Source organism: Crocodylus porosus, unplaced genomic scaffold (assembly GCF_001723895.1).
Source record: "Crocodylus porosus isolate Cpor-Errol unplaced genomic scaffold, CroPor_comp1, whole genome shotgun sequence".
Taxonomy (NCBI): domain Eukaryota; kingdom Metazoa; phylum Chordata; order Crocodylia; family Crocodylidae; genus Crocodylus; species Crocodylus porosus.
The window spans coordinates 510,315-535,698 of record NW_017728916.1 but is presented as its reverse complement, the minus strand read 5'-3'; the positions used below and the strand labels follow the sequence as shown (position 1 = coordinate 535,698).

Here is a 25,384-nt window from a genome sequence, read left to right as displayed (position 1 = left end):
TGGTGGTGCTTGAATTGGGACTCCAGTTCAATGTCATTAGACACAGAGGGTACGTCCAGATGTGCGTGGACGTTTGGTTCCCTGGGGACAAGTAGCAACGGTGTACCTTGCGCCACCGCTTCTTGTCCCCAGAGAATGCCTGTGCCACGTGCACTTTCACACCCAGCAATATATATATTCGCCCCAGGTAACACAGAGCGGTGTTTCCCAACCAGCGTGGTGCAGCACAAAAGTGTACCATCAAAAAGGAACAGGCATGCCATGGAATTTTGCCATGGCAGTGAGTTACAATAGGTATGAGTATGGGGAATGCCTTAACAGGTGTGCCACGGAAAATTTTTATTAATGTAAGTGTGCCTTGGACTGGAAAATGTTGGGAAACACCGATGTAGGGGAGGCTGGGGGCAGCACCTGTGCTGGCCCCAGCAGCCTTACCTGGGGTCCTGGGAGCCTCCCGGAGCTGCAGCCAAGGATATCCAGGGGTCAAAAACAAACCATAGGGGAAAAAACAGAGCAGCACACACTTGGGCAGCATGCCCTTGAGGCATGGAGACCTCCAGACTCTATGGCATGCGGTGCTGCAAACGTGTTTGCAGCGCCACATACCATACCACACGACCATGCTCATCTGGACACGCCCATAGGTGCCAACCAGGTTGTCTTCATCTGGATCTAAACCTTCCCATGGTCCCCAGGGTCTGTGTTACCTGTAAGCAGAGGTCAGTGTGTGTGAGCATTGCCTGAAGCAAAAACAGCCATTATTCTTTCAAGGATGCCCTTCTTTGTGTTCATTTTTTAAGATTGCTCCAGGGATCCTGAGATAATCTCTGCAGGAACTAATAAATCCACTGGAGCTGAGGCAACAACAAAGAGCATAATAGTGTAAGTTAAACTTTTCCCAGTCATGTCTCCTGGAAAACTCTCACTTGGCTGTTGGCAAATTAGTTCTTTCCCTCCCAAGCTCCTTTATATGGAACTTCTTACACTGGTAGGGTCCCACAGCACGTCCATCTGTTGTGACTGAGCACCATCAGGCACTGCATATTTTAAGAAATGTTTGGGTTTGGTTTGAATTTCTTTTGAGAAAAAAGGGAAAAACAATTAGTAAAACACCATGTGAAGAAGAGTTTGTCTAAAACAGCTCAGATAAATATTTACAACCAATTTTCTTTGCTTCAAGTTCAAGTTAAGCTCAGTTCTTTCTCTGTTGAGACTCATATCCTTAACCAACATAAGCTGTGGCCACCCAGTGTTATTTACTCTTCCTTCTTTGATTAGTTGGCTTAATTGTGGACTCAAGAAGAGGCTGAAGAGTTAAAAAGTCTTCCTAGTGTTTTCAGGAAAAACTTAATGCTTTACCGTATGTGTTTGCTGGCAATATCAGAGCTGAGAACTAATAAAATGAGCTGTTTTTTTGTTTCGCCTTTATAGCATAGAAAAATCTGCCCTTTGCAAAATGGGCATGAAATATTGAATATTAAAATATTAAAATGCAAAATATTAAAATGTAAATGAGTTACCACATACATCCCTACCTGACATAAAGTAATATGGCAATGATAGCTAGTCAGTTTTTAAATACTGTGATGTTAGCCAGATAATATAAAGGTGTTTTGACCAGCAGCTTTTTGTGGCAACAGCAAGGGCAGTAGTTACCTTCATAGCAGTGTGCACTGCTAAATGCCACTGCTCTCTTTCATTAAGTGTGTCATGGACTTGATAGTGTGGAAGGAGATTTACAGGTGGCAGGGGCTTGTGCTTTTGAAACAGAGCGCTCTGAATTCAATCCTAGTTTGTGGCAAAAAGGTTTGCGTGGCCAAGGATCTATTGTGATACAAATGACTAGTCCCTCTGTCTGTCCCAAACATTGTCTCTCCAGATGATAATGTAAATTCCTGGGGCAGGGACAGTGCTTAACTTTTGTGTATGGGAGTGTAACTACAGGTTTCCCTTGATTTATACGGGGAATAGCGCATAAATTGAATTTGCACAAAGAGAACCCAGTTTACAATGAAACGCATAGGAATGCATTCCCATGATAATGAGAGAAGGAGGGAGCGAGGCTGGGGCTAGAGAAGGGGCAGGGAGAGTGGTGCGGTGCAGCCCAATGGCTGCAAGCAGGCGGCGTCTGCTGCCTCTGGGGCTGCAGCAGGGGTAGCACCAGGATCTTCGCAGCACTTAGGGTGGGCAGGAGCCCCACTCACCCCACTGGTCTGCTTCTCCTCAGTCATCACAGCCCCTGGTGCAGCAGCCCTGGGCACAGCCAACACCAGCTGCCTGCAGCCACTGGGCTGCACCATGCCCCAAACCCCACAATGCGGTGCAGCACAGTGGCAGCAAGCGGGCAGTATCCACCGCTCCCAGGGCTGCAGCAGCGGCATACAGCAGCCTGCAGTGGGATGAGAGGAGGCTGGGGCTGGCGGTGGCACCAGGCTCTTCCCGGCGCTCAGCAGCAGTGCTGGGAGGACAGGTTGCAGGGGGCTATGGCGAATTTTGGGGTGGCAGCAGCCCCCTCCCATTGCTGCAGCCCACCCTGAGTGCTGCGAAGAGCCTGGTGCCAACACTGGCCCCAGACTGGTCTTGGCCTGCTGCAGGCGGCTGCCCACCCCTGCTGCAGCCCTGGGAGCGGCGGATGCCACCTGCTTGCAGCTGCTGAGCTATGCTGCACCGGGGGGTTGGGGGCACAGTGCCCCAGGGGAAAGGAAGCCCGGGGGGGGTCAGGGCACAGTGCAGCCCAGCAGCTGCAAGCTGCTGACATCAACCACTCCCAGAGCAGCTGCAGGGCCTGCGGTGATTGGGGTCTCGGCCCCACAGCCCTTACCCCTTACCCCCGTTCACAGCCCTTTCCCCTCCCCTCACAAACTCACAGACTTACCTGCTTGGGGGAGGGCAGGGGCGCACCTATGCTGATCGCATAACAGTTAATTTATTTTGCGTATAATGAATTTCAGGTATAAGAAGGGTCATCGCATAAGAGCAAATTTGCATAAATTGAACCCACATAAATCGAGGGAAACCTTAATACCTAGAAGAGGGAGTGAGGTGAAGAGAGCTGGGTTCTAGTTGTCTCCTTGCTGCTTGTTTTTACTGCCTTGGTACACGCTACTGACACCTTTCTGAGCCTCAGTCTCCCCATCTTTAAAGTGAGCCCATCACTACTAGCCCCCTGTATAACACAGGTGCTGTGAGGCTTAATGGATTCATTCCTATAAAATGGTTTAAGACCTTCAGACAGAAGAAAAATATATTAGCACATACTCGGAGTAGACATATTCAGTTTATTAAGGATTCTGGCTGAAAGCTGTGCTCCTGAAAACAACATAATAAACAGACAACCATAATATAAATTTAAACAAAAATAACAGGAATGCAAATATAATAAGAAAATAGGGCCAACCTTTATACAAGCATTATTCCTACTCCTAGAATTAACATAATCAAGTACAAATATAGTGATAAATCAGATCACAAATCTATAAAAATGTTATGCATAAGACCACAATTAACGCAGTAAAAAACAAACATAGTGATAAAGTTTATCGGTTATATCATATATCAACTGTAAAGGAGGTTTAGCTCTTATTGCTCCAGACAGTCCCTGCATTTGGGCCTGTCCCCTCCATGTGGGGTGGGGCCTTGAAGAGGCAAGCAGCTGTTTAAGCGTCTCACACCTTCTGTTGCCATCACCAGCCATTCAAAGTGGATGCAAAGCAGCTCAGTAGCATTTTGCTCAAGTTCAGAGGTGCAAAAGACAAGGAAGAAATGGGCCCTGCTGTTTCTACCTACAAGTGACAGTTTTTGCAGACGTACATTTGCTAATATGGGCCGGTACCACTGCAGGAGCTGTCTGCCAGCCTGGTGCATGCTCTCTGTACAAGCCAGGCACAGAAATGACCTGGCAAAAGGGGGTCCCCCAACCATTTCTTGGTGCCAAAGGTCATCTTCTCCATCCTGTGTGAGCACGTTTATCCCAGTGCCAGAGACAGTGGCTACCAGAACAGCACTGCAGTCCTAAACCCCGGTTTCCCAAGGATCTTCCCTATTGCTTGGAAACAGAGGAAAAATTATCTGAGTCCTGGAAAATTACACTCCTCCCTGAGAGTAATCATTTGGGGCCGGCTTCTCGGCTAGTGGAAGGCAGAATAGAGCCATTGACTTCAACAGAGTTACACCAATTTACTCCATGGGAAAAGCTTGCCCATTGCTCTATAGACCTGCTGCTCTCTACCAACTTCCCAGGAGGCCTGCAATTTAACTGGGAGGCTGTCACTGAAATATGCCACCTTGAACTGTCCCCTCCAGTCTTACCCACCATCCCAGTACTCACTTGGATACAGCATTCAAAAGCTTGGGATTTTTTAACCCCCCTGCATCTCCCTTGGCAGCTAGGACCTCTGTGCAGCCTTCTCATGATCAATGGCATTTAGCAAGAGAAGCCTGGAAGGATGTGAGTTGCATCCTAGCAGGCTGGTACAGGAAGCAGCTGTGGGCGTCAGGAACTGGTTTGTACAAAACACATTTTTCAGAGAGGCTGTTCCATTAAAATCCACTCCCTGCAGGACCCCATTGCCAGAGGGGTTGCACTGATTTGCCTGCTGCTGACAAACTGCAAGCAAATCAACAAACAATGCATACGAGTGAACAACATCATGACAGCAAGCTTGTGCTGAAATAGCTCCTTCCACAAGGATCCCAGGCAGGGATGGGAGAACCAACTCAGGAAAACAGACACAAATTTAAAAATGAATCTTTTGGTTGAATGGGAACTTGGGAGTCCCCCGTGGATCAGGAGTGTGCTTGTTTGGAGGGGGTATTTGGTCCGACATGGATCTAGCAGCTTTTCATCCCTATACCTCAGAAAAATCTGCCCGTTGCAGAATGCAGAAAGTTGAGGGAATTATTCTCCCCATTTTACAGATAGGTCACATAAGCCACATTGTGTGAGTGAGCCAGTGGCAGTCAGGGCTAAAACCTATATTTCTGCATTCCCAATTCCCCACTAACTTCACGTCCTTCTCTGCCTCACACATATGCTATTAGGAAACAATAGGAGAATTTTATTCTCCAGTATTATTATTCACCTTTTTCTGGCCCTAAACCACTCTGAAAATAAATTAGACACAAATCATCACCAAGTGCTCAGTTGGGTTGTTTTCAGTAGGTGTGTTAGACATGCATTAACACATTTTAGTTAATGCACGTTAAATCTAGCACCTCATTCCCAGTTCCCATTAAGGTAAAGTCCTCGTCTCTCTCCCTCCTTCTAGTTCTGTGCGGTCTAAATAAAAAGCAAGTGGGCTATACAAAAGCACTTGGGAAACTGTCCTACCTTCACATACACGTAGGAGATAGTAGAGAGATGGCGGAAGAGCTTCACATGAAGAGACTTTTGTTTGGAATGTGGCCGATAAAACAAACTCATTATTAAATGGAAGGGAAGCAGGAATTGTTTTTATATGGATGGACCTGAGCCCAAGCTATTGGTTAATTGTTTCCCAACTTTTATTTGGTTCTTAAATATATCAGACTGTGCCTGGAAGTTGAATAGCAATATGCTACATTGACACAGTGACTTTAGAACGTATAAATAAATCACTGCTTCCATCACCGAACTGCAGCCATATCTGGGGTGGCAGTCATTAAATGATTACAATGCTGCTCAGCAGTTAAGGACAGAATACACCATCCAGTTGAAACGGCAGGAAAGTTTTGGTAGGCAGAAAGCACTCAGTAAGCATCCATTTGAGCTACTCAGAACAGCATCATCCCCACTGTAGTCCAAAGTTGCTTGGGATATGTGCTGCTCCGGAGCAATCAGGGCATTGGCTTTGCGTTTTCTATGAGACATAACACCTCTAAGCACATGTGTCACATATATACATGTAATGAACGGCAAAACTATTCAAGGTTCATGTTTACTAGCAAAAATCAACAAATTTTACTTCACTGGTGAAACCTTTTAAACAAAACAGGCCCACTTCCCAAATGAAGTTTTGCAAGTTTTTGTGGCAAAATGACTGACTTTTCCTCAAAATTTAGCTAAAAATGAAACCCAGGGCATGTGATGTTTGGAGAAATGTCACTTATTTCCATGTGAAAAATAAACTGGGAGTTTCCTCAGGTCTTTTAGTACCACTTTGTTGGGCCAGTAGTTGCTCCTGTTTTTCCATCCTGTAATTTATAGCTGTACATACAGATACATAAATTCCTGTCCACAGTACCTGCAAGCTGTCTCAGAGAAGAAAGTGTCACCATTACCTATTCATTAATGAGCACTGTTTCATGCAGCACATGAATTCTCATGCAGACCTGAATGGAAAAGGGATTTTTCAGCTTGGCACCATGCTAAAACTTGGGGCCAAAAATTTGCTTCAAGTCAAACCGAAATAGAAATGTTCTGAAGCTTTCAGTGAAATGAAGAAAAAATAAAGAATGTCATTTTGGACCTTGCACTGTTCCTTTAACCCAACTAGATTTTAGTTCACACCTGGATTATTTAAATCTTTAAATACCTTCCCCGCCCCCTTTCTTTTTTCAATTTATTTTATTTTTAAGCAAAAAATGCCACCTAAGGATAAAGTCTAAGAGTTTCATTTAAATAGAGATTGAAATAAACATTCAGGCCTTCCTGAAATGACATGTTTTGTTCAAATGTAGTACTGAAACTGAAAGCGTCGGGCTGGAGGGAGATTACTGGTGGAGTTCCTCAAGGATCTGTCTTGGGACTGATCTTGCTTAAAATTGACCTTGGCATGAAGAGCAGGAGTGCGCTGATGAAATCCACGGATGACACGAAATTGAGAGGCATCCTCAAGCAGAGGAGAATAAGGATATCAAACAGAGAAACCAGATGACCTTGAGAAATGGAGCAATAAAAATAAGATGAAGTTCAACAGTACAGATCCCAAGGTCTGGCACTTAAGGAACTATAACAGAAGCTTCTGCTCTGAGCTGGGGCGAGGGGGCACGGTTCATCAGTTGCAAACTTCTGGAGAGGAGGAGGAAGTAGGTATACTCTTGAACACAGGATGACTAAGAGTCATCAGTGGGATGCCACCATGGAGAAAGATGAGTATGACCCCAGGATATATCAGGATAGGTATTTCTAGTAAAGAAGGAAGTATCAGTGCCACTGTACACAGCACTGGTGTTACCTTATCTGGGGTCCTTGGTACAATTCTGGTCACCCATGTTCAAGAAAGTTGAACTCAGATATGGAACAGATGCAAAAAAGTCTACTGGGATGGTGATGGAGAGCTTCATATGAGAGGAGACTAGCAGTGCATTGCTGATGTAGTCTAATAAAACACAGACTGAGAGGTGAATATGACAGGTTTATCAGTATATCGTTAGGGTAAAGTAGCATGGAGAAGAGTTATTCAAATGAAAGGACAATGTTGTCACAAGAACAAATGGGCATAAACTGGCCGTGAACAAATTTAGGCTGGAAATCAGAAGGCTCTATACCTTGCCATTACAGCACTGAGGTTACATGACCCCAACAGGCAACGTATTAATAGAGGCATAGACCTGTTGAGGTAGTTTGCATTTTGTCTGCTCTAACCTTAAGCTCTACTCTCTACAGTCACTTCATAGTATCTGAAGTGAGCTGTTGCTCACAAAAGCTTACACATCTCCATTAGTCAGTCCACAAAATGCAAGTATACCCTGCTTTTTGCCAGTCCTTATAATATCAAGGAACAGTCTACCGTCAGAAAATACTGATTTACCAAAGGCAAAACATTTCACAGCAGCATGTTGCTTTTGAGGAATCTTCCAGCAGAACACAGGCCCAGTTCTGATGCAACTTTGCCTATCAGGCAGGTTTTGAAACTTGTCCGCCGAATAGATTTCCATGGGCAAAGAGCCTGTTTTCTGCCAACTCACCCACTCAGCTCCTTGGCAGCTCTCTAGTCTCCACTGCTTTGGGGTAGCTGTGCCATGCATCTTTCCTGAGGGCTAGGAACCCCACAACTTCCAAGGGTTCCTCTCTTTGCACAGGCTGCCCTTTGGCCGGGAATGCCAGGGTTTCCACATTCCCAGCCAGCTCACTCCCTGGCCTGTCTGACCCCCAAAGCCTTGCAATCCAGCTGCCTCAAGTCAGGCATCCTGAGGAGCTGGCTGGATCAGGGGCCTGGGGACCCTAAAGCAGCATTCCTAAGGACACCTCTGCACCGTGCACCTTGGAAGGCAACGCAACTGCTGAGTGAAGTAGATAGACTGATTAGTTTGCCAGTCAACCTGACCACTTCCTCTCAACCCTGTGGCTCAGTGGTGGGCAGTGTGAAACTGATAAGAAGCCTGCCAGTTTCAGCCAGGTACAATTTGCACAATCACCTTTCAAACCTCTCTTTTCGAAATAAAAATCAGGAATCTGAATGAAGCCGAAATGTCAGCCATGCCCACAAAGCTGATGTCCCAAGGAGCTTTGACCAGCTCCTCTCCAGTGAGAAGAAAAATCTACCCTGTATATAGCAGGTGTATATTTTTTCTTCTCCATCCCAAGTTAATGGTCTGGATAATAACACTCAAGCACAGAGGTCAGCAAGGGAAAAAAAACCCCTGCTTACACTGGCCAGCTGAATTGATATTGTAGGCCATACATGGGTTTGGAATGAGGGATATTAGACTCGCAACTTTCACGAGTGCCAAGAAATACACAGCTAAAATTGGCAGCCCTGGGATGAGTAATACACAAACACAGTCCAGGGTGTTGCAAGTGTTCAAGTACTTTCAAAGTATGTTGAGTAAACTCAAATATGTTCCCATGGCAACAAAACAGAGGGGAGATCATGCTGTGTCCCTTTGACAGCTTACAAATTCAAGAGCCTGGTTAATATGAACTGTGTTAACTTCAGTCAAAAATATTCGTGCAACACAACATCAGATGGTTGAGCAGAGTGATTCCCCTCCTCATTTTAATGTACTGATAGAGCAGCAATCCATGGATATTGTAATGGCCGGCAGGAATATAGTCCACAAACACCAGCCTTTATCACCTGAGCTAAAAGAGAATGTCACCGGTGTGGGCTACGATATATCGGTTAGCAATTCTGATTCTGTCCCATAGAAGGCAACGGCAAGCATATGCTTGAGCCAGTTTGGCATGATATTTAATTCTCCTCTTGGTACAAGTGGGTTCTATAACCAAGCTGTGGCTGCAAATTTAAGTAATGTTATAGATAAGATGTCAGCAGATATCATTCAAAGCTACGCTACCTCACTCCTGAGTGTGGCATGGTCAATAGCATTTCTTATTGGTTGCTGTAAATGGCTTCCTGTGCGTAGCTCTGAACATCTGTAATGCTCCACACAAAAACTCAGTGTTTTACCATTAACTACTTAAAGTATCATCACACCTATGGGAGATAGGTACAGTCGCTGCTCTCCGTTACAAGAGTGAAGAAAAGTGGCCACTTAGCAGCAGAGCCAGATTAAGAATCCAGGAGCCCTGCAGTTTGGTGATCTGTTGGTTCACAGTGACATCCCAAAATAATATCAGTTAGAACTAAGTTCAGAAGAATCATTAGGATGCAATAAAACTGACCAGTTAGTTAACCCAAATGTTGTTGAGGTGGTCCATAAAAGTACGATTAACTTCCTTTGATTGGGCTGGTTTATAATGTACATGTGACAAATCCAGATCTTCATTTCAGTAGGAAGACAGGGGCCCCAAGGCACCATTGGAGAGGCATTTTCAACCCTGCTGTAGGCAGAGAGTACTGGAAATCTGACACCACTCGTCCAGAGAGATGCAAAAAAGCTTTGGATTATTTCAAAAAGAGCCTCTTGAACTAGAAACAGTGCCAAACCAAGATGCTGGCACTTTGACTGCTCACTTAATTCTTAACTTAATTTGGAACACAGTGAAGTAAGAGTAACTTTCCAGGGAGGAACCAGCCCATGTGTGCAACTAGGAACTTGGAACAACCAAAATGTAGACAGCCTCCTGAAGAGTCCACTGTAGGTTTTACATGAGAGCTAGCGTACAGTGGGGCAGGATACCACAGGAATGTTACATCAGTTCTCTGTAGCAGACATGCAACTGAACACTGTGTGTTGAACAAGGCTGCTAGTCCTGTACCTTGAAACTGAGGTTTCATGTGTTGATAACTTAGAACAAGGAGAGCACTTTCATGTGTGCTGCATAATATCCTTGTCCCGTCAGTGGTGTGTATACCACGAGACACAAGAAAATAAAGTCACATAGTAACGTTCCTAGAAAATACAATGCTCATGGAAAACTGGAGCGCAACAGAAATCTGGAGCTAGCTGTTCTAAATCTTGAAACGGCATCGAAATAGTCACCCGAGGTGAGTGAGCTAAGTTGTTTAATGCCCCCCATCAGGTCTTGCAAAAGGATGTGTAGTAAAATTGTGACCACTACAGCAACTCAGAAAACATTAAGGATTTTTCATGGGAAATAATGACTTAAATTTTTTAAGGGAAAATATTTTATCATTTCTCCTAAGATAGGGATTCCAGTTAGCTAGTACCCATTTCTCGTCCTAACAGGGTGTGTGATGCATGACATTAAAATTACATCATATTACTCACCACTGTACCATTTTCTTCCACTTCAGTTCTCACTTGCTATTACTGGCTGCTCAAAAAACACTGAAGATAGATAAAAAATCACCAAAGGTTTCTTTATCTGGTCATATTTTTTTTTTGTTAATTATAATAATTATAACCATTATACTTGTTTCAACACAGGCATAAAGCGCTGTTTGGTGTAACAAGCTCCAAAAACATATTGGGGTTCAATATACGTTTTATGCATAGTAGTTCTTCACTGGAAGAATGACTAAGGAATTATGAGACTCGTTTCCATGTCCAGCAATCTCTTGAGAATTGCATCAGCAAAGCTGGTTTTCCCTTATCAACCAAAGTTGGTCAAAACATGGCCCTAGGTATGGCATGAGGCATCTTAAAATGTGATACACTTCCAGCCAGGAAGGAGAAGAAAAGCTGAATAGCTGCAAGTCTATATTCTTTTGCTGCTGAACATAACCATGAAGTAATTTCTTGCCATCAACCTAACAAGATAAGAGTCAAAGCAAATGTATTTTCAATTCTGTCAATTAGGTCAATGCCTGTACCTCTGTCAGTGCCAGTGATGCAATCTTATTGCAAGGTTTGTTAACCAGTGACAAAATAATTTCTAACTCAGCAGCCGGCTGGCAAAGGTAATCACTATTTTCTACTTTATCTGGAGTCAGCCCTGAATCTCAAGCCCATTTCTGCCCTTTATTTAGGCCTGACACATATTAGCGAACTCAGGGTAGTGGAAGAATAATGATTGTATTTGGAACCAGTAAATGATCACATGTCAATACAACCTGTGGTCCAGTCTAGGAAGTACTGCTCTCTGCAAATCCATTGGTAGCATCTGATGAGGCTGTCACCTGTGAAAGCTGATGCTTCTCTGAACATGCTAGTCTCTAAGATGCCACTCTACCATATCTTCTGCCTGATTTCAGAATAGCACAGCTAACTGCCTCTTTCTTTCCTTTTCTGGGATGTAGCCTGAGGAGTAGCCATACCCTGCTTCACTGCAATGCTCCCTAGCTCAGTTTGGAAGAAGTGTAGCCATGCCTTGAGAAGCATAACTTGCCCTCTGCTAGCCTTAGTGCCTAAGATTACATCTGAGCAGTGCACACAGATGAGGCCTCCACAGTTGTTGCTGGAAATGATGTCATGGGTTGCCCAACACACACTTTCTGTTAAGCCAATACTAATCTAATGCTTCTGTGAGTGCTGTGCTTTCATCATTCAGATAAGATGAGAACTGGCCACGATTATCAAACAAACGACAGCACTTCTCAGAAGAGTCCCAGCCATGCTTCAGTTTGCATAGTTACACTCAGCCTCTTTGCTATTTTAATTGGGGTAACGTGCCCTCCTGTGCTACTTCTCCCATGTAGTGTTGCTCCATTTTCCTAGCTAGCTGCCATATTCTACCAGAGAAGAGACGTCACTTTGATGCCTAGCAAAATACTCTTCATAAAGCAGTTTGCAATATGCTTTGGGATCTATTAGGATGAAAGGCCATCTATACAGAGGAGACGTTGTTAGAACACATTTGGAGGTGAGGCAAAAATAAGTCCCTATAGGCCAAAGCATTTGGCTATGCGCATCAGATTTCTTCAGCTAGTGACATTTCTGATTGGAGATTGCTTGGCTTTTTACATCAAACTGTTATGCTGGCTCCCTGTTTTCCTTCCCTAAGATGTTGCATTACTGCTGCTTTACTGTATCATATTTTGTAAGAACATTTTATCCCAGTAGGGCACCTCTGAAAGCCAGATGTTCTCTCTCAGTATGGGCTTTTCTTCTTTTTTTAAACAAACATTTTTGAACTGATGTTATTTTTATTCAGTTCCCTCTGTGAAACTCCTTAAGGCAGACATAGATCTTTGTTTGGCAGTCACATCAGGAGGGAGGAGGAATTGCTCTTTCTCTCTGTCTCTCGCTCTATATATGTGTGTGTATATGTATGTATGTGCATGTGTGTATGTGTGTGCGTGTGTGTGTACACATACAGAGAGAAAGAGCAAGAGAAAAAAAGGATAGAAACTATATTAAAAAAACATTAAAGCTGCAAAATAAAGCACTCTGAAGTTAAGCTATGACACAATTAAGGTGCTTTGTGCAACCTTCATTTTCCATTTGTATATTAGTGATACAACCTGTAGATTCCTGATTACATACTTTTTTCACAGGACCACCTGTGTCGTTCAGTCAGCAGCATAGGCCTGCTCTAGGGATGTATGAGGACAGTATGGTGAAGGACCCCTTGCACTCTTGTTGCAGAAGTTGAACACAACAAGACATGGTACTATAAGAAGGTGGTTAGGGTAGTTAGTTAACTGCTGCCTTGGTGAACTTTGCTCCAGAGCTCCTGCTAGTCACTTAAAAGCATGTAATTGGTCAGTAATTGGGTCCCTCATTTTTAGGGTGTATGACTTGAGTCACTGAGTATTCACAGATGCAACATAAATGAGTGGAAACAGTACTTTGAAAAGAAAAATACTGTGAAAGGTTTGGTACTCAGGAGAAAATGGGATCCTAGGCAGTTCAAATGAAGCACTGAAAATTAACAGATTTTTTTTTTACTTTAATCTTTCTATATCTCAGTTTTCCAACTGTAAACTGGAGATAATACCATCTCCCGCCTTCACAGGGTGTGATGAAAATTACTACATTTACATCTGTAAGTTATTCAGCTGCTTTATTGATAAACAACCTAGAAAAGCTTGTAGGGAAATAATAGATCTGTATTTAGTGAATAATGTATAGTACATAAGGCTGGGGCCTACACATGGTGATAAAGATAAAAAAGTATTAGACACTGTCCATTCTGTGCACTGAATGAAACAGGTCATTCCGTTAAAAAGGCATGCGATCATCTCATTAAAGACTGTATTATAATACATACACCCAAAGGCAACCTAAGGTTCCACAGGCAATCTTAATTCTGGCATTTTCTAACTTTTGAGTGTTTGCTTTTGCAGCCTTAATAATCTTTTTGTGCATGGTAATATGCACACACACACACACACACACACACACACACACACACACACACACACGTGCACACATACAAACACACACAACTATAACTTTCTCTCCCTCTCCCATTAAGGGGAAAAAGGGGAGAAAAATTGTAAAATTACATTTGATTAGGCTGTACTGTGGACCTATTTAACTCAGTAAGAAACTCAGGTACTATGGTGATAAGTACCGCTTGGATCAGTGGTGCCCAAGCTTTTGGCCCCATAGGCCAGATGAGTGGCATGAGGCTAGTCCACGGGCTGGATCGAGCCCCATGTGCCAGGATCAAACCCCACAAACCCAGATCGGACCCTGGGGCACAGTGCTTTCCTACGCACTAGGATTGGGCCCTGGGGCTTGGTGCCATCCCCGGGCAGCCCTGCACACCAGAATCAGGCACACACTCTAGCACACTGGGCCCAGGTCTCGCCAGAAGTCCAGAAATTTGGCAGCAGAGGAGTGGTACCACTGCTAATCCACTGCCAAATCTCCAAAGTAACAAGGAGCTGGGTGACCTGGTGCCAGAGACCAAATACGGCTCGTATGCCAAGGGTTGAGCACCCCAGTTTACATCCACCAGAAACGTCTCCTTGTGCACCTGGAAAAAAATGTGTTTGGTCTCTATGTGAGGGGACGCCTATACCCTGAAGCATCCTAAGGCTATACAAGCTTGAGGAAGGCTCTGAAGGCAGCAGCACTGTTGTGCTTGGGGGAGATAGTACAGTGGTCTCACATGTGACTGAGTTTAAGTTGCTCAGTCTTTAGAACAAGTATCTGATCTTCCTGCATAACTGAGAGATGTCCAGCAGACTGCTGCCTATGTATAAATAAATATGTCTTATTATTTTTTACTATATAAAATTAAGAGGATAGTAACATACTTTCCTGTGCAGTCTTGGAGACAGCATGAAAAACCAGAATCTTGATATGTTGAAAAAGTGCTATTCCTGATAACTGTTATCCTGTTACCTCATGGGAAAATGTCCTGTGAACTGTTTGGATGAATCAGAGCTGCATATAGACACAGCTCCTATCTCTCTCTCTCTCTCTGGTCTCAAGGGTCTCTGACCACCTTAACTAGAGCCTTCCATTTCCCCCGTCTTGCACAAGCCCCTTCTACCTTGTTGCGTCTTTGCCTATCCCTTCCAGATCAGTTTGTACGTTATCTTTCCATCCTTGCCTTGGTCTCCCTCAAGGTCTAATACCCTCCCCCTTAATGACCCAAATCTGCTTTTCATGGCTTCTCTCTGTAGTTCTTGCCCTGCCCATTTCATTCTCTGTGCCCTTATCTTGCTCACGGCATCAGGTATTTTGTAAAAGTCCACAAGCTCTTGATTACATGTTCTCATCTATTCTGTTTTCTTGTATTGCACCAGATATGTTTCCCTACCACATTGTTTTCAAACACTTGTAGCCTTTTTCCATTTTCCTTTGTCAATGTCCAGGATTCACATCATATAAAAGGACAAGTTAAACAATTGTACTATAAAGCTGGATTTTAAGGTTTCTTGAGATTTTTCCTTGATGCCATTATTTTATCCAAGATCTGCAGGCAAATTTTAGTACTATAAATTCTTGCCTTGATGTCTTCAGTTATTAATTGCCCCCATTGATTATGGTTCCTAAATATTTAAATTTCTCTACCTTTTCAACGTTGTCATTCCCTATCCTTATTTTCCAGGGCTGTGGGAAACAGCACCGTTTCGTGTCAACTTCCATTTTGCCATTTTGATGGGACAGTGTTTCGTTTCAAGTTTCATTTCATTTTGAAGCACTGTCCCATTTCGTTTTGTTGAAACTGTTTCACTGTTTCGACATTTTGCCCATTGGCTATAACAGGGAAACACAAAACTGCCTATAACTTTGTCATTTATTTCCTGATTTGGATGGAAACAGCAAAGATGGTAGCACCTTCTCAGGGCATGAAGCCTGCCAAGTTTCAAGGAGATAGGTGCAGGTGTTTCTGGGAAACTGCACCTCAAGCTGCTGACAAGCAAAACTCATGTCGTGTGTGTGTGTGAAAGCACGGCGGGGGGTGAAAACTGCAGGCGTGGTAGTTCCTGTTGAGGCCATGAAACCTGACAGATTTCAAGGAGATTGGTACAGGGGTTTCTAGAAAACTGCACCTCAAGCTGCTGACAAGCAAAACTCGTGACGTGTGACTTGTGTGTGTGTTAAGGCGCATCCTCACTGGTGCTGGGGCCTCTACATGACACGGTAGTGTGCCCCAATTAGGTCTCCTCTTTCCCTATAGCCTCAGTCCAGTCCACCACTTTAAATGACAACAGGTAATAACTTAGTAAGCAGCACAGTAGCACCAGCAGCATCTCAGGCAGCCAAACTGTCACAGTCAGTATGAGAGCAGTCCTTCCCCCCTCTTCCCCCTCCCTCTCCTTACTTTCTGTTTCCCTGCAGGCAAGCCCAGCTTCAGTTTCAAAACTTGAAACGTTTCGAAACTTTCAAAAAGTTTCGACTGCCCTCATTTCATTTTGAGGCTGTTTCAAAGCCCTTCATTTCATTTTGATTTCACTGTTTCGAGCTCAAAACGGGTCAAAACAGTGTCGAAACAAAACAGCCGGCGAAATTTTGCACAAGCCTATTATCTGGCTCTGACCCTGAGATTTATTTCTGGATGTGATCGTGCATTTAATTTTGCTGATATTGATAACAAGCCCAGCTTCTTTGTCATTTGACTCTATGACCTTTGTATTCTTTTGTACCCTTTCCATTTCCTCTCCTACCAGGAACAAACTGTCTGCATACGCAAATACTTAGTGCTGTCAAAAAGAACTTCCTATATAGATGAGCCAGAGGTTCTTTTTCCTGGTGACTGTATAGTAAATCATTCAATCCCTTTCCTGCAGTCAATACTTTTTACATCTTGGGTTATATATAAATGATATGCACACAATCATGGAAAATACAGTAACTCTATAGAAATTCAGCACCCCCAAAGGGAAGGGTTGATACCAGTTGGCTGGTCAGGGCTGGAAAACTCCACCGAAGAGCTTGTGAAAGTCCTCACTGGCTAATCAAAACTTGTTTTCCTTTTGAGGAATCCTGTGTGTTGACCGAACAGCGCAGATGTCCCAAGCTCTACAATACTCTTATGTACTTTCAGCTTTCGGGTATTTGAATACCAAACACAGGCAGATGCTGTAAATACTGAAGCTGAACTGTTTAGCCAGATCTGCAACTCTTCCTCCCAAGGAGTAGCCCAGCTAATTTCATGATTTGTTCCCAAGGGTCGTAAATCTGGCATCTTTCTCCAGCACAACATTTATTTTGAAAAATAAAAGAAGACTTGTGACCTACACACAAATATATTTACTTGGAAGCCTTCCCACTATAACTGACAAGGATAGTCATTACAGTCGAATCATTTGTGGGGCAGGCAGAAATCTTAAAGTTCAACCAGTTAGAAATGATGGGCGTTCTGATGCTACACAACCTTGAGAGTGGTTAATAACAGGCTCTATTAATCACAGAAATTAGCGGTAGAGAAAACCTATTATGTAATCTCATCCATTACTCCAGCCAATAAAAGATTGCTCCCTCCAGTGCTATATGCTCTCCGTGGTTTTGTCCAGTCCAGGTTTAAATGGGGTTTCCATCACTTTCCTTAGCAGACTATTCCACTGTCTGCTAGACATGACTGTTAGGAAGGTTTTCCTGAACTTCAGCCTAAATTTTCCTCTGGTCGATTTCATCCCATTACTCCTACAATTCACTTTGATTTTTAGCTGTGAAAACTGGCAATATTTCCAGTTAGGAAAATTTCGAGTCTCTTGGGTGTATGTGAGAGCTGTTGAGTATTTTAATATCAAGCAAAAGAAAGTGAAACGCTTCTGGAAACACATCTGGCTTTCTAAGTCTAGGTTCCATGAGTGGCAACCAGATAAAAGAAAAAGTGATATAAAAAGAAGGATGCAGCATACATGGATGCAATGGTAACCTGAATGCAGAGATGGCACTGACAATACTAACTGGATGTACCTTTTTCCCATAGAAGATGAAACCCATAGTCCAAAGAAGACGCTCTACCCCATCTGCTATTACCAAAGCTCTCAGCAAGTCCAAACACCATTCCAGGTAAGGACATTCTGACACCCCGAGAAGTCATTTAGCCCCTGTCTGCAACTAAAAAATAAAATAAAATAGACAGTCTAATCCATGCTCTAATTCAATGGCCAGACCCAGGGGCCATCTGTATCTGGACCAATTTCCCACCTGGAAAGTCTCCCACTTCTTACTGGAGAATGCTTTAAAAGTGCTAGGCTGAAAACATGTAGTGCCAGATTGTGATGTCAGTTATGCTGATGTAAATCCAGAATAATGCCATTGACCATGATGGAATTACTCCAGGTTGATATAAACATAACTGAGTCTGGACCTTATTGTATGAAAAAACAGCCAAAGTGAAGGTGAACTTTGTGTGCCCGTAGCCAAGCCACACATAGGATGGATACTTGGTTAGTCATAGCAGCCTGGCAGTTTGCTGTCTGGAAGCCAACTAATAGATTGCCAGGGAGAATAGGACATAGTGTTCCACACAGCATATGGGGCCTTCAAAGAAAAAGGTATCTAGAGGTGGACAAGGCTACTTGAGTGTTTTGAACCCAGGTGGCAGCACATCTGTGAATTTAATGGCCAACAGAGTCAGAAAGAGCAGAGATGGGACAATGTGCCTCTTGTTCAGGTCTGTGTTCTCAATTGAGCAATGGAGCTTCCACCTTGGCCTGGCACCTTGTCTTGGCTTTCTTTCATTCCTAAATTTTTGATCTGCCGATTAACTCCAAAACCTGAAATGAGGGACAATTCCAGAAAGCCCCAAATCCCCTGTGTAATGCCTCTTCTGTAGATAAAAAGCTAGGGCCATGTATAGATGAAACGAGAGGCATGTGTGCACGACACTTGAAAGCAGGTTAAATGCTTTTGCACCACTTTAATGGTGTTGGTGTTTGCACGCATCGGTGGCATATTGCAGAGTAATTCCATCCACTGTAGCTAATTTGGCAGTGTAATGTGCTTTAAATGACTTGGGAGAGTTTTAGTTTGCTGCCCCTATAGCCACAGAGCGAAGCACCAGGCTCCCTGCAGCTCTGCAGGAAGCCAACGCAGGCAGCCTGGCAGCAGCCCGGGAAGGCAGGCTTTACCCAAGAAACACAGCAAGCGTGATCTTTTTGTTTTTCCCTGGAGCCTACCTGCCTGCCTGAGCTGTGCAGGGGCCCAGTGCTTCCCTCCATGGCTGCAGTGCCCCCCAGGACCACCCAAGCTGGGTGCCTGCGGGCTGGTGCCACCTGGGGGGGAACTGCTGCTGTTGTGGGGGGGAGCACCAGGACGACACTGCCCACTGGCAGCTCACCTTGCCCTCCCCACCACCAGAGAGGCAGATAAGTTTAGGTGTGTGCATGACACAGGGGTTTAAAGGGCCCTAAATTGAAGCAGTGTTTTTAAAAACCCACCACTTCAATTTAGGGCCCTCGTTTCATCTACACACACCCCAAAACCTTTACTTCCTGCACTGCCGGCCCAATCCACTCCCAGCACTGCATCCATTTAAGAGGCAAACCCTGCTTTCTCCTCTTCAGCAGTAGAGGGCACTGGCTGCAGGGAAACCCATGGCAGGAGCTATGGAAATGAGCTTCATGGGAGCTCTCTTCATTAAGCCTTGTCTGTGTGGAAGGGTTAATGTGCAGGTACTTCTGCCATTTCAGCTCTGCCTCCCTTCCTTCCTCTGCCCACCCCATATATGTTGATTCCTCAGCTACGAAGTTGGGGGAGAACACTCCCCTAAAAGAATTAGGACTTTTTTTTTGCTTTAATTTTTTTCACAAAACTAGAAAAGGACAAAAATTCCAGCCCTGCCTCGCTCTAAAGGACACAAGCCCTCCGTCTCTCATAAGCTTCTCTGTGAAATTCCAGCTGGGCAGTCAGTGAATGTTTAGCTGATGGATTCACTGCTGTTTAGTCTGCCATGTAACCAGCAATGGCATGAGAAGCAGAAATAGAGATGCCCTAAGAAATGTAGAACTGATGTAACGGAAAAGGGAGACAGGAAAAAAAAAACCTTGGAATACAAGCTGCCCAGAGCAGACTTTTCTTGAAGGACTCCTCTGTCCTCAGTGATTGGTGCCAGTGATGTGCAGTCCTTGCTGAAAAACATCACTGGAAAGTGTCAAAATAGAGCTTTGTGTTAAAAAGAGGCTTTTCAGGGCATTCAGCCTGCTATTCCTGAAGTCGACTACGGGCTGGCTCAGGTGAGAGCAGTCAGGTTCCACGCGGGCCTTTAACTGCTGCAGTTAAAAATGCAGCGGGGTTAATTCTGAAGACTCTTAATCAAACACAGTAAATAGAAAGAGAATCAAAATTGCACCTGAGTAGGGGATGCAGGGTTTCTTATTCGGTTACCCCAAGAAAGGCATGGGGATGAGCAATGATACAGAAACTTTAGCTTTTTAAATTAATGTGCTCCTGGTGGGAGCTTGTAGACTGACTGCCTCAAAGAAAAAAACAAACGACTGTTTTCAGAGCATTCTCAATACAAACAGGGGTCACGAGTTCTCCATATCATTATACAAAGGCATATCACTGCTCAGTCCTTTCTAAAGGTGGGTAGGAATTCAGTCAAGGTGGCTTGTTCCCTGCCTACGCCAGCTGCTAATGGGGTGGCTGGTTTCGAAATATGGATGTTTTCCCACTAGGAACCAGACTGACTCCGCAAGACTTATTTCACTTATCAGATGGTAGCAGCATTTATTTACTATTGCCCCGGGGCCATGTGTTGACTGGTTACTTCAATGGAGACAAAAAAAAAAAACCCTTCTCTTGTCAGCAATCTCTGGAGCCATCCAGTGCTTCATGGATTTCTTCAGATGGAAAGCACAAGGAGTTCCAGACTAAAGAGTCAAATATCAGTGCACTGGCCCTCCAAATCTTTTGCTGAAATATCAAGTGCTATCTGCAAGCCAAGCCTCACATCCCTTTGATGGGAGCTTAATCAACTTAGAATCCAGCCACTCCATCTCCACTCTGCACAGTGTAACAATTAGACAACAGATAAAGGAGTGTCGTGCTCTTTCCCTGCTCTGCCCTGATAACACCCTCATAAATAGCATTGCGGCAGTGATTTGTTTAGTTAAAATAAATATTTTAAATACAAGATAAAAACTTAAGTGATTTACATTTGGGATCCAGGAGTTCTTCCCAAGGGCAGCAGTTTCATTTCAGCCTTTATTTAACTGCCTGGGAGTAAGTCCTGCTTTTGTGAGGCATTCATGCAGGAACCGATGTTTTAGGGTAGCTTAAAATAAAGCACAGAGATCTTTTCATTCTGCTATCTCCTGGCTAAGTGAGAAACTCTCTTCCCCCTCCCTTCCCTGCCCCCTCCCCTCCCCCCCATCTTGCACTCACTCAATAAAAAAGAAACAAATTCTTGACTTTATTTGGCTGGAGAGTCTCCTTGCAAGGGAGGGGGACACTCTAAACTGTTCTCATGATGCATTGCTGTGGAGGGAGCTGGGAAAATGCTTAGGCCATCAGAGCATTGGTGAATTTTTTTGCTCCCCTTCTGTTGTGTTTACAAAACCTTATAACTTCTCTGCCGTTAGGAAATTCACTGCTGAGTTTGCTTGATGTGACTGCTCCCAGCTTCCATTGACGTACATGGGGCGCTTTTAACAGCATGTTTGAATGCGAATGTAACTTTTCATGTTTAGAGGTACTGGCATTATAAACTGAGAACCTACTTGGTTGGATGATGAAAGTCCCAGGAACTGAAGAGAGGGAGCCTCCTGGCTGCTTGGATGCAAGTGTTCAATGACAGTGTGGGCAGGATTGTTCAAAAGCCTGTAGCTGCTCCCATAAAAGTCTGTGGGGGTTTAACTATTGAGTCCACCGGCAGCTGACTTGGGCCAACAGTATTGAAAATCCCACCTATTAGTATAAATATTTTTCAGTCTTACTGATTTCATAGGACCCTCAAATTATGCTATTGAATAAAAGAAAGAGTAGCAGAATCTGGCCCATTATAGTCCTTTCCCTGCAAACTGCTTAATATATAGCCTTTATATAGCTATATCTATGACATCTCTATATCGGTGTTTATAGGTATAGATCTGTATAACCTTTATATATCTATATCTAGAATATATCTATATATACTGCAGTTGGGGAAGGAAAGAAAGTGGCATTTTGTGCATTTTCATAAGGACTCTGCTTTACTCTCAATGGTTCCTTGCTGGGTTCAACTAACATACAAGAAGAAATTAAGCAATTAGGCCACCTATGTATTATGTTATCAATGAAGTCTTAAAGGAAAGGAAATAACTGCTCGATGTGATGATATTTTTTCCCCAGGGAAATTACAGTTTCCTCATCCCATCCAGATAATGGGCTGCCAACCGGAGCTTTTAGTAGCCCTAATTCTGTTTTCATCCTGGATGAGCGCGTACAGCTAACTGTGGGACTGCAGACCCAAGAGAGACACTTGTTCCTCTTCAATGACATGCTGATCATCGCCAAGTCAAAGTAAGAGGATGCCGACAAGCTTCACAAGGGTCATGTCTACACACCCAGTGAAGTTTAAGCCAGGACTGAATGCAGTTGTGGGTCTGGGCACCAAGAGAATCATATTTTTCAAAGACAACATTACATATAACTTTGCCACCTCCCCCCCCCCCCCCCCCGAAATATATTCTACATTCTTTTTGGCATGTCTTGCTTTAATTTATCACTGTCTACATTTCCACACAGTAGGCTGATCTTATCAAAGTGACCTTGATTTTACTTCATGAGGCTTGAAGAAATGCCATGGCATTCTTTCCACGGTTGAGGGAAGAAAGTGAGTGTAGAGATCAAAAAATTGACTCCCTTTTTGGCCCTACTCTGAACCCCCCCCACCTCCCCAGCCTAATAGGCAAAAACTTATGGGGTAAATTCAGATATCAGTGCTATGTTGTGGATAGTAAACAGTCTGAATCATAGAGGCCTGCCATCCACCTGCACACATTGTGCTAGTGCTGAAAGAGGGGAGGCCCAGGACTTGGATACGAGTAGAGTCAGTTCTGAGGCATTAACAGAAGTGATGAGGGATGGTTTTGCAGTCTTTGCATGGGCTACATCTGACTCTAGTCTCGTTAGCCTAAGCAATCTGTGGTTTGGATTTCAGGTCTTCCTCAAGCTTGAAGCTGAAGAAGCAAGTGCGTCTCAGTGAAGTGTGGACAGGCACCTGTCTCAGTGAAGTGACAGAGAAGAAAATGAGTCCAGAGCATTCCTTTGTCATTGGCTGGCCCACCACCAACTGTGTCGTTACCTTCAGGTATCACAGTGCAGTAATAAATTCACTGTTTTGCAGCTGTCAATAAGCTGTATGTAGACTGAGAACTAAATGATGGCAAAGGGAATAGAAACCTCTGTTCCACAAATATAGGAATTCTCCTATAGCCCTAGTGGCAGGGGCCTATGTAAAGAAAGATGATCCAATAGTTAGGCCCCTAGCTTAGGGCTTGTGAGACATGGGTTCAAGTCCCTGCTTGGACTCCCTGGCAATTAGCAAGTCATCAAGGCACAAACCATCAAAGCTGTTTAGGTGTCTGAGTTCCTGTGAGCTGCCCTTGAGGATCTGGTCCTCAGCTCCCCTATGTGATGTGTGGATGCTAATAGTTTTCTACTTTACAGGGATGCTGTGAACACAAATGTATTCAAGACTATGAGTTCCACAGGTAGAAGTGGATAATGGATAATGAGATGTGTACCACTACCTTAGACGGAATGGACTTATGACGTGTAAATCCCATCCAGGAAATGCCAGTGGGTCAAATGAACTAAATTGTTCATTTCTGTACCCTAAATATTGCAAAGAAACTTCCCCTTCCCCCCCCTGTCACTGTTCCTTCCCCACCTGCACAGTCTGCTTTAGTCAACTTTTTTCTGGAGTACAGAAAATATGTAGCCCATTTTAAAATACAATACTCACAGGGTAGCTCCTACATCAGTGGCTCCAAACCTCAGGACACGACCCAAATCAGAGTCGCAAGAGGTCCACCCCTCACTCCGCCCGTCCCACCTGCAGGGCTCTCCCAGTGCACAGCCTGCGTGGATCTTGCCACTGCAGCCCCCCACGACCCCAGCCCAGCCTGGGCTCTGCTGGCACCACTGGGCATGAGTGAGGCGGTGGCAGAGGCAGGGGCAGGGTCGTGACCTGGATCTAGGGTCACAGCAAAAAAAGGCTGGGAGCCACTGTTTTACACACTAAGCACACCTTGACTCACCAACTCATCACATGTGAATTGAGCATAGCTGGACCCTCCTGAAAATTACTCCAGGCAATTCACTAAGTAAACCCTTTTTGCATTAACCCTGCAGCTGTTGTCATAACAGTCCTAGCACTTTTTATAGTTAGGAAAAGGTGAATCTGATGGTGAAACCTGCCAGCTGCCAGGCATCCTTTATCCCTACACCAAGAAGTGCCAGTCAGCTCAGCTATTGCTGTGGACAGGTATCTTGGTGGAAAACGCACTGGGACTCTCAAATGCATCTTGTATTGGCTGCCCCATCCCTTCTGAGTACCTGGGATGCTGCCTTTAGCATCCCTTTGCCATGGACTCACATATTAGACAACTTAGGCTTCTAATGCAAGGGTGGACATTTTTTAATCTCAACTCTAGCAACCATGCCACTTCCCCTGCATCACAAAACATGTGGGATGGATATTGCCAGTGAAGGCTTCTAGGAACTACAAGGAGAGGAAGGGAAGTGATACTAGAAAAAAATATCAATTAAAGGTCATTACAAAAAAGTAAAGAGCCACGTGACTTGTTAAGTCCAGCATCACAGAAAGATATTTGTTCCTTATCTGAACACTTCTCAGCCCAGCCAGAAAATCCAGCTCGGCTCGTCTGCTGCTAGGGTTTTATTAGTATTATTATTGTTATTTCTTATTCTTGTTAAACTAGAACAGAACCAGGAAAGGACTGCGCTTTTGTTCCAGGGTTTTACAGGAAGGAACTGAGACTTACAGCTAAATATAAGTGAAGCCTGATAAAGTCTCCAAAAATTATTAGTCATTCAGCACTTAGCTGATATTATGCTTCCCTTTTTATTCTCAGCTCATCCGAGGTGAAAGAACGGTGGCTCACGACATTATTGTGGTAAGTAGCCTGTCCTTTCTCCTCTGCCTTTGCCATCACTCTACAGTCCTATATAAACATTTGGAGGGAGACAGTAGATGCTAGATGCTCAGCTTTCACTGACCCTTGGTATAGTGGGTGCCTAGTTGCTTTCCACTGCTTTGAAGATCAAGCTTTAGGATCCTTGGATGGAAGAAAAGAGGCTTTTAAAGTTCAGAAAATCAAATTCCACTAAATGGGAACTGGCATCTTTGGAAAATGGTCTTTCTTTGTAAAAGACTTTTGTTTTACCACAGTGAAAGGGCCCTCTCTTCCTTACTCCTTTCCAAACAAGATCCTAGGGTCCCCTCTCCAGTAATGTGTTCAGCCCTGCTCCATCTGCTGAGAGCAGCATTTGTTCTAGATAGTCCAACCAGTCTCCCCAGTTACTTTCTGGTGCATTGTGAGTTCTTTCTTATCGACGACTAATACAATCTCTGTGAGATTAGTATCTACCAAAGTGTTTAATATCACTTGCCCCTTTTTCTGTGTTAACTGCTACTTCCTGTGTGGAGGGATTGTGTGTTTGCCTGATACTTTTTTTCTTTTTTTCCTCTGACGTTTAGGCAAATCAATGAGACAAAACAGAATGAATATCTGAAAGCCCTGAGTCTCCAAATCCTTGTGCTGGATATTGAAAACTGTTCTTCTGTGAGTAA

The 25,384-nt window shown here is 44.0% G+C and overlaps 1 protein-coding gene across 2 annotated transcripts in view; it reads left to right on the top strand.

Moving 5' to 3' along the window:
• Positions 1 to 25,384, top strand: part of LOC109310869 (rho GTPase-activating protein 20-like) — a 50,922-nt gene that overhangs the window by 11,304 nt on the left and 14,234 nt on the right. The window contains exons 1-7 of one of the 2 annotated variants that reach the window (XM_019536201.1): positions 4,787 to 4,793; positions 6,962 to 6,969; positions 17,567 to 17,649; positions 21,916 to 22,086; positions 22,727 to 22,876; positions 24,666 to 24,707; positions 25,292 to 25,376. In XM_019536201.1, the coding sequence (XP_019391746.1) occupies positions 17,570 to 17,649; positions 21,916 to 22,086; positions 22,727 to 22,876; positions 24,666 to 24,707; positions 25,292 to 25,376 (528 nt within the window). In that variant the 5' untranslated portion in view covers positions 4,787 to 4,793; positions 6,962 to 6,969; positions 17,567 to 17,569. Of the gene's footprint in view, positions 1 to 4,786; positions 4,794 to 6,961; positions 6,970 to 17,566; positions 17,650 to 21,915; positions 22,087 to 22,726; positions 22,877 to 24,665; positions 24,708 to 25,291; positions 25,377 to 25,384 lie in introns of those variants that run through there. The other variant, XM_019536200.1, reaches the window with a different exon arrangement.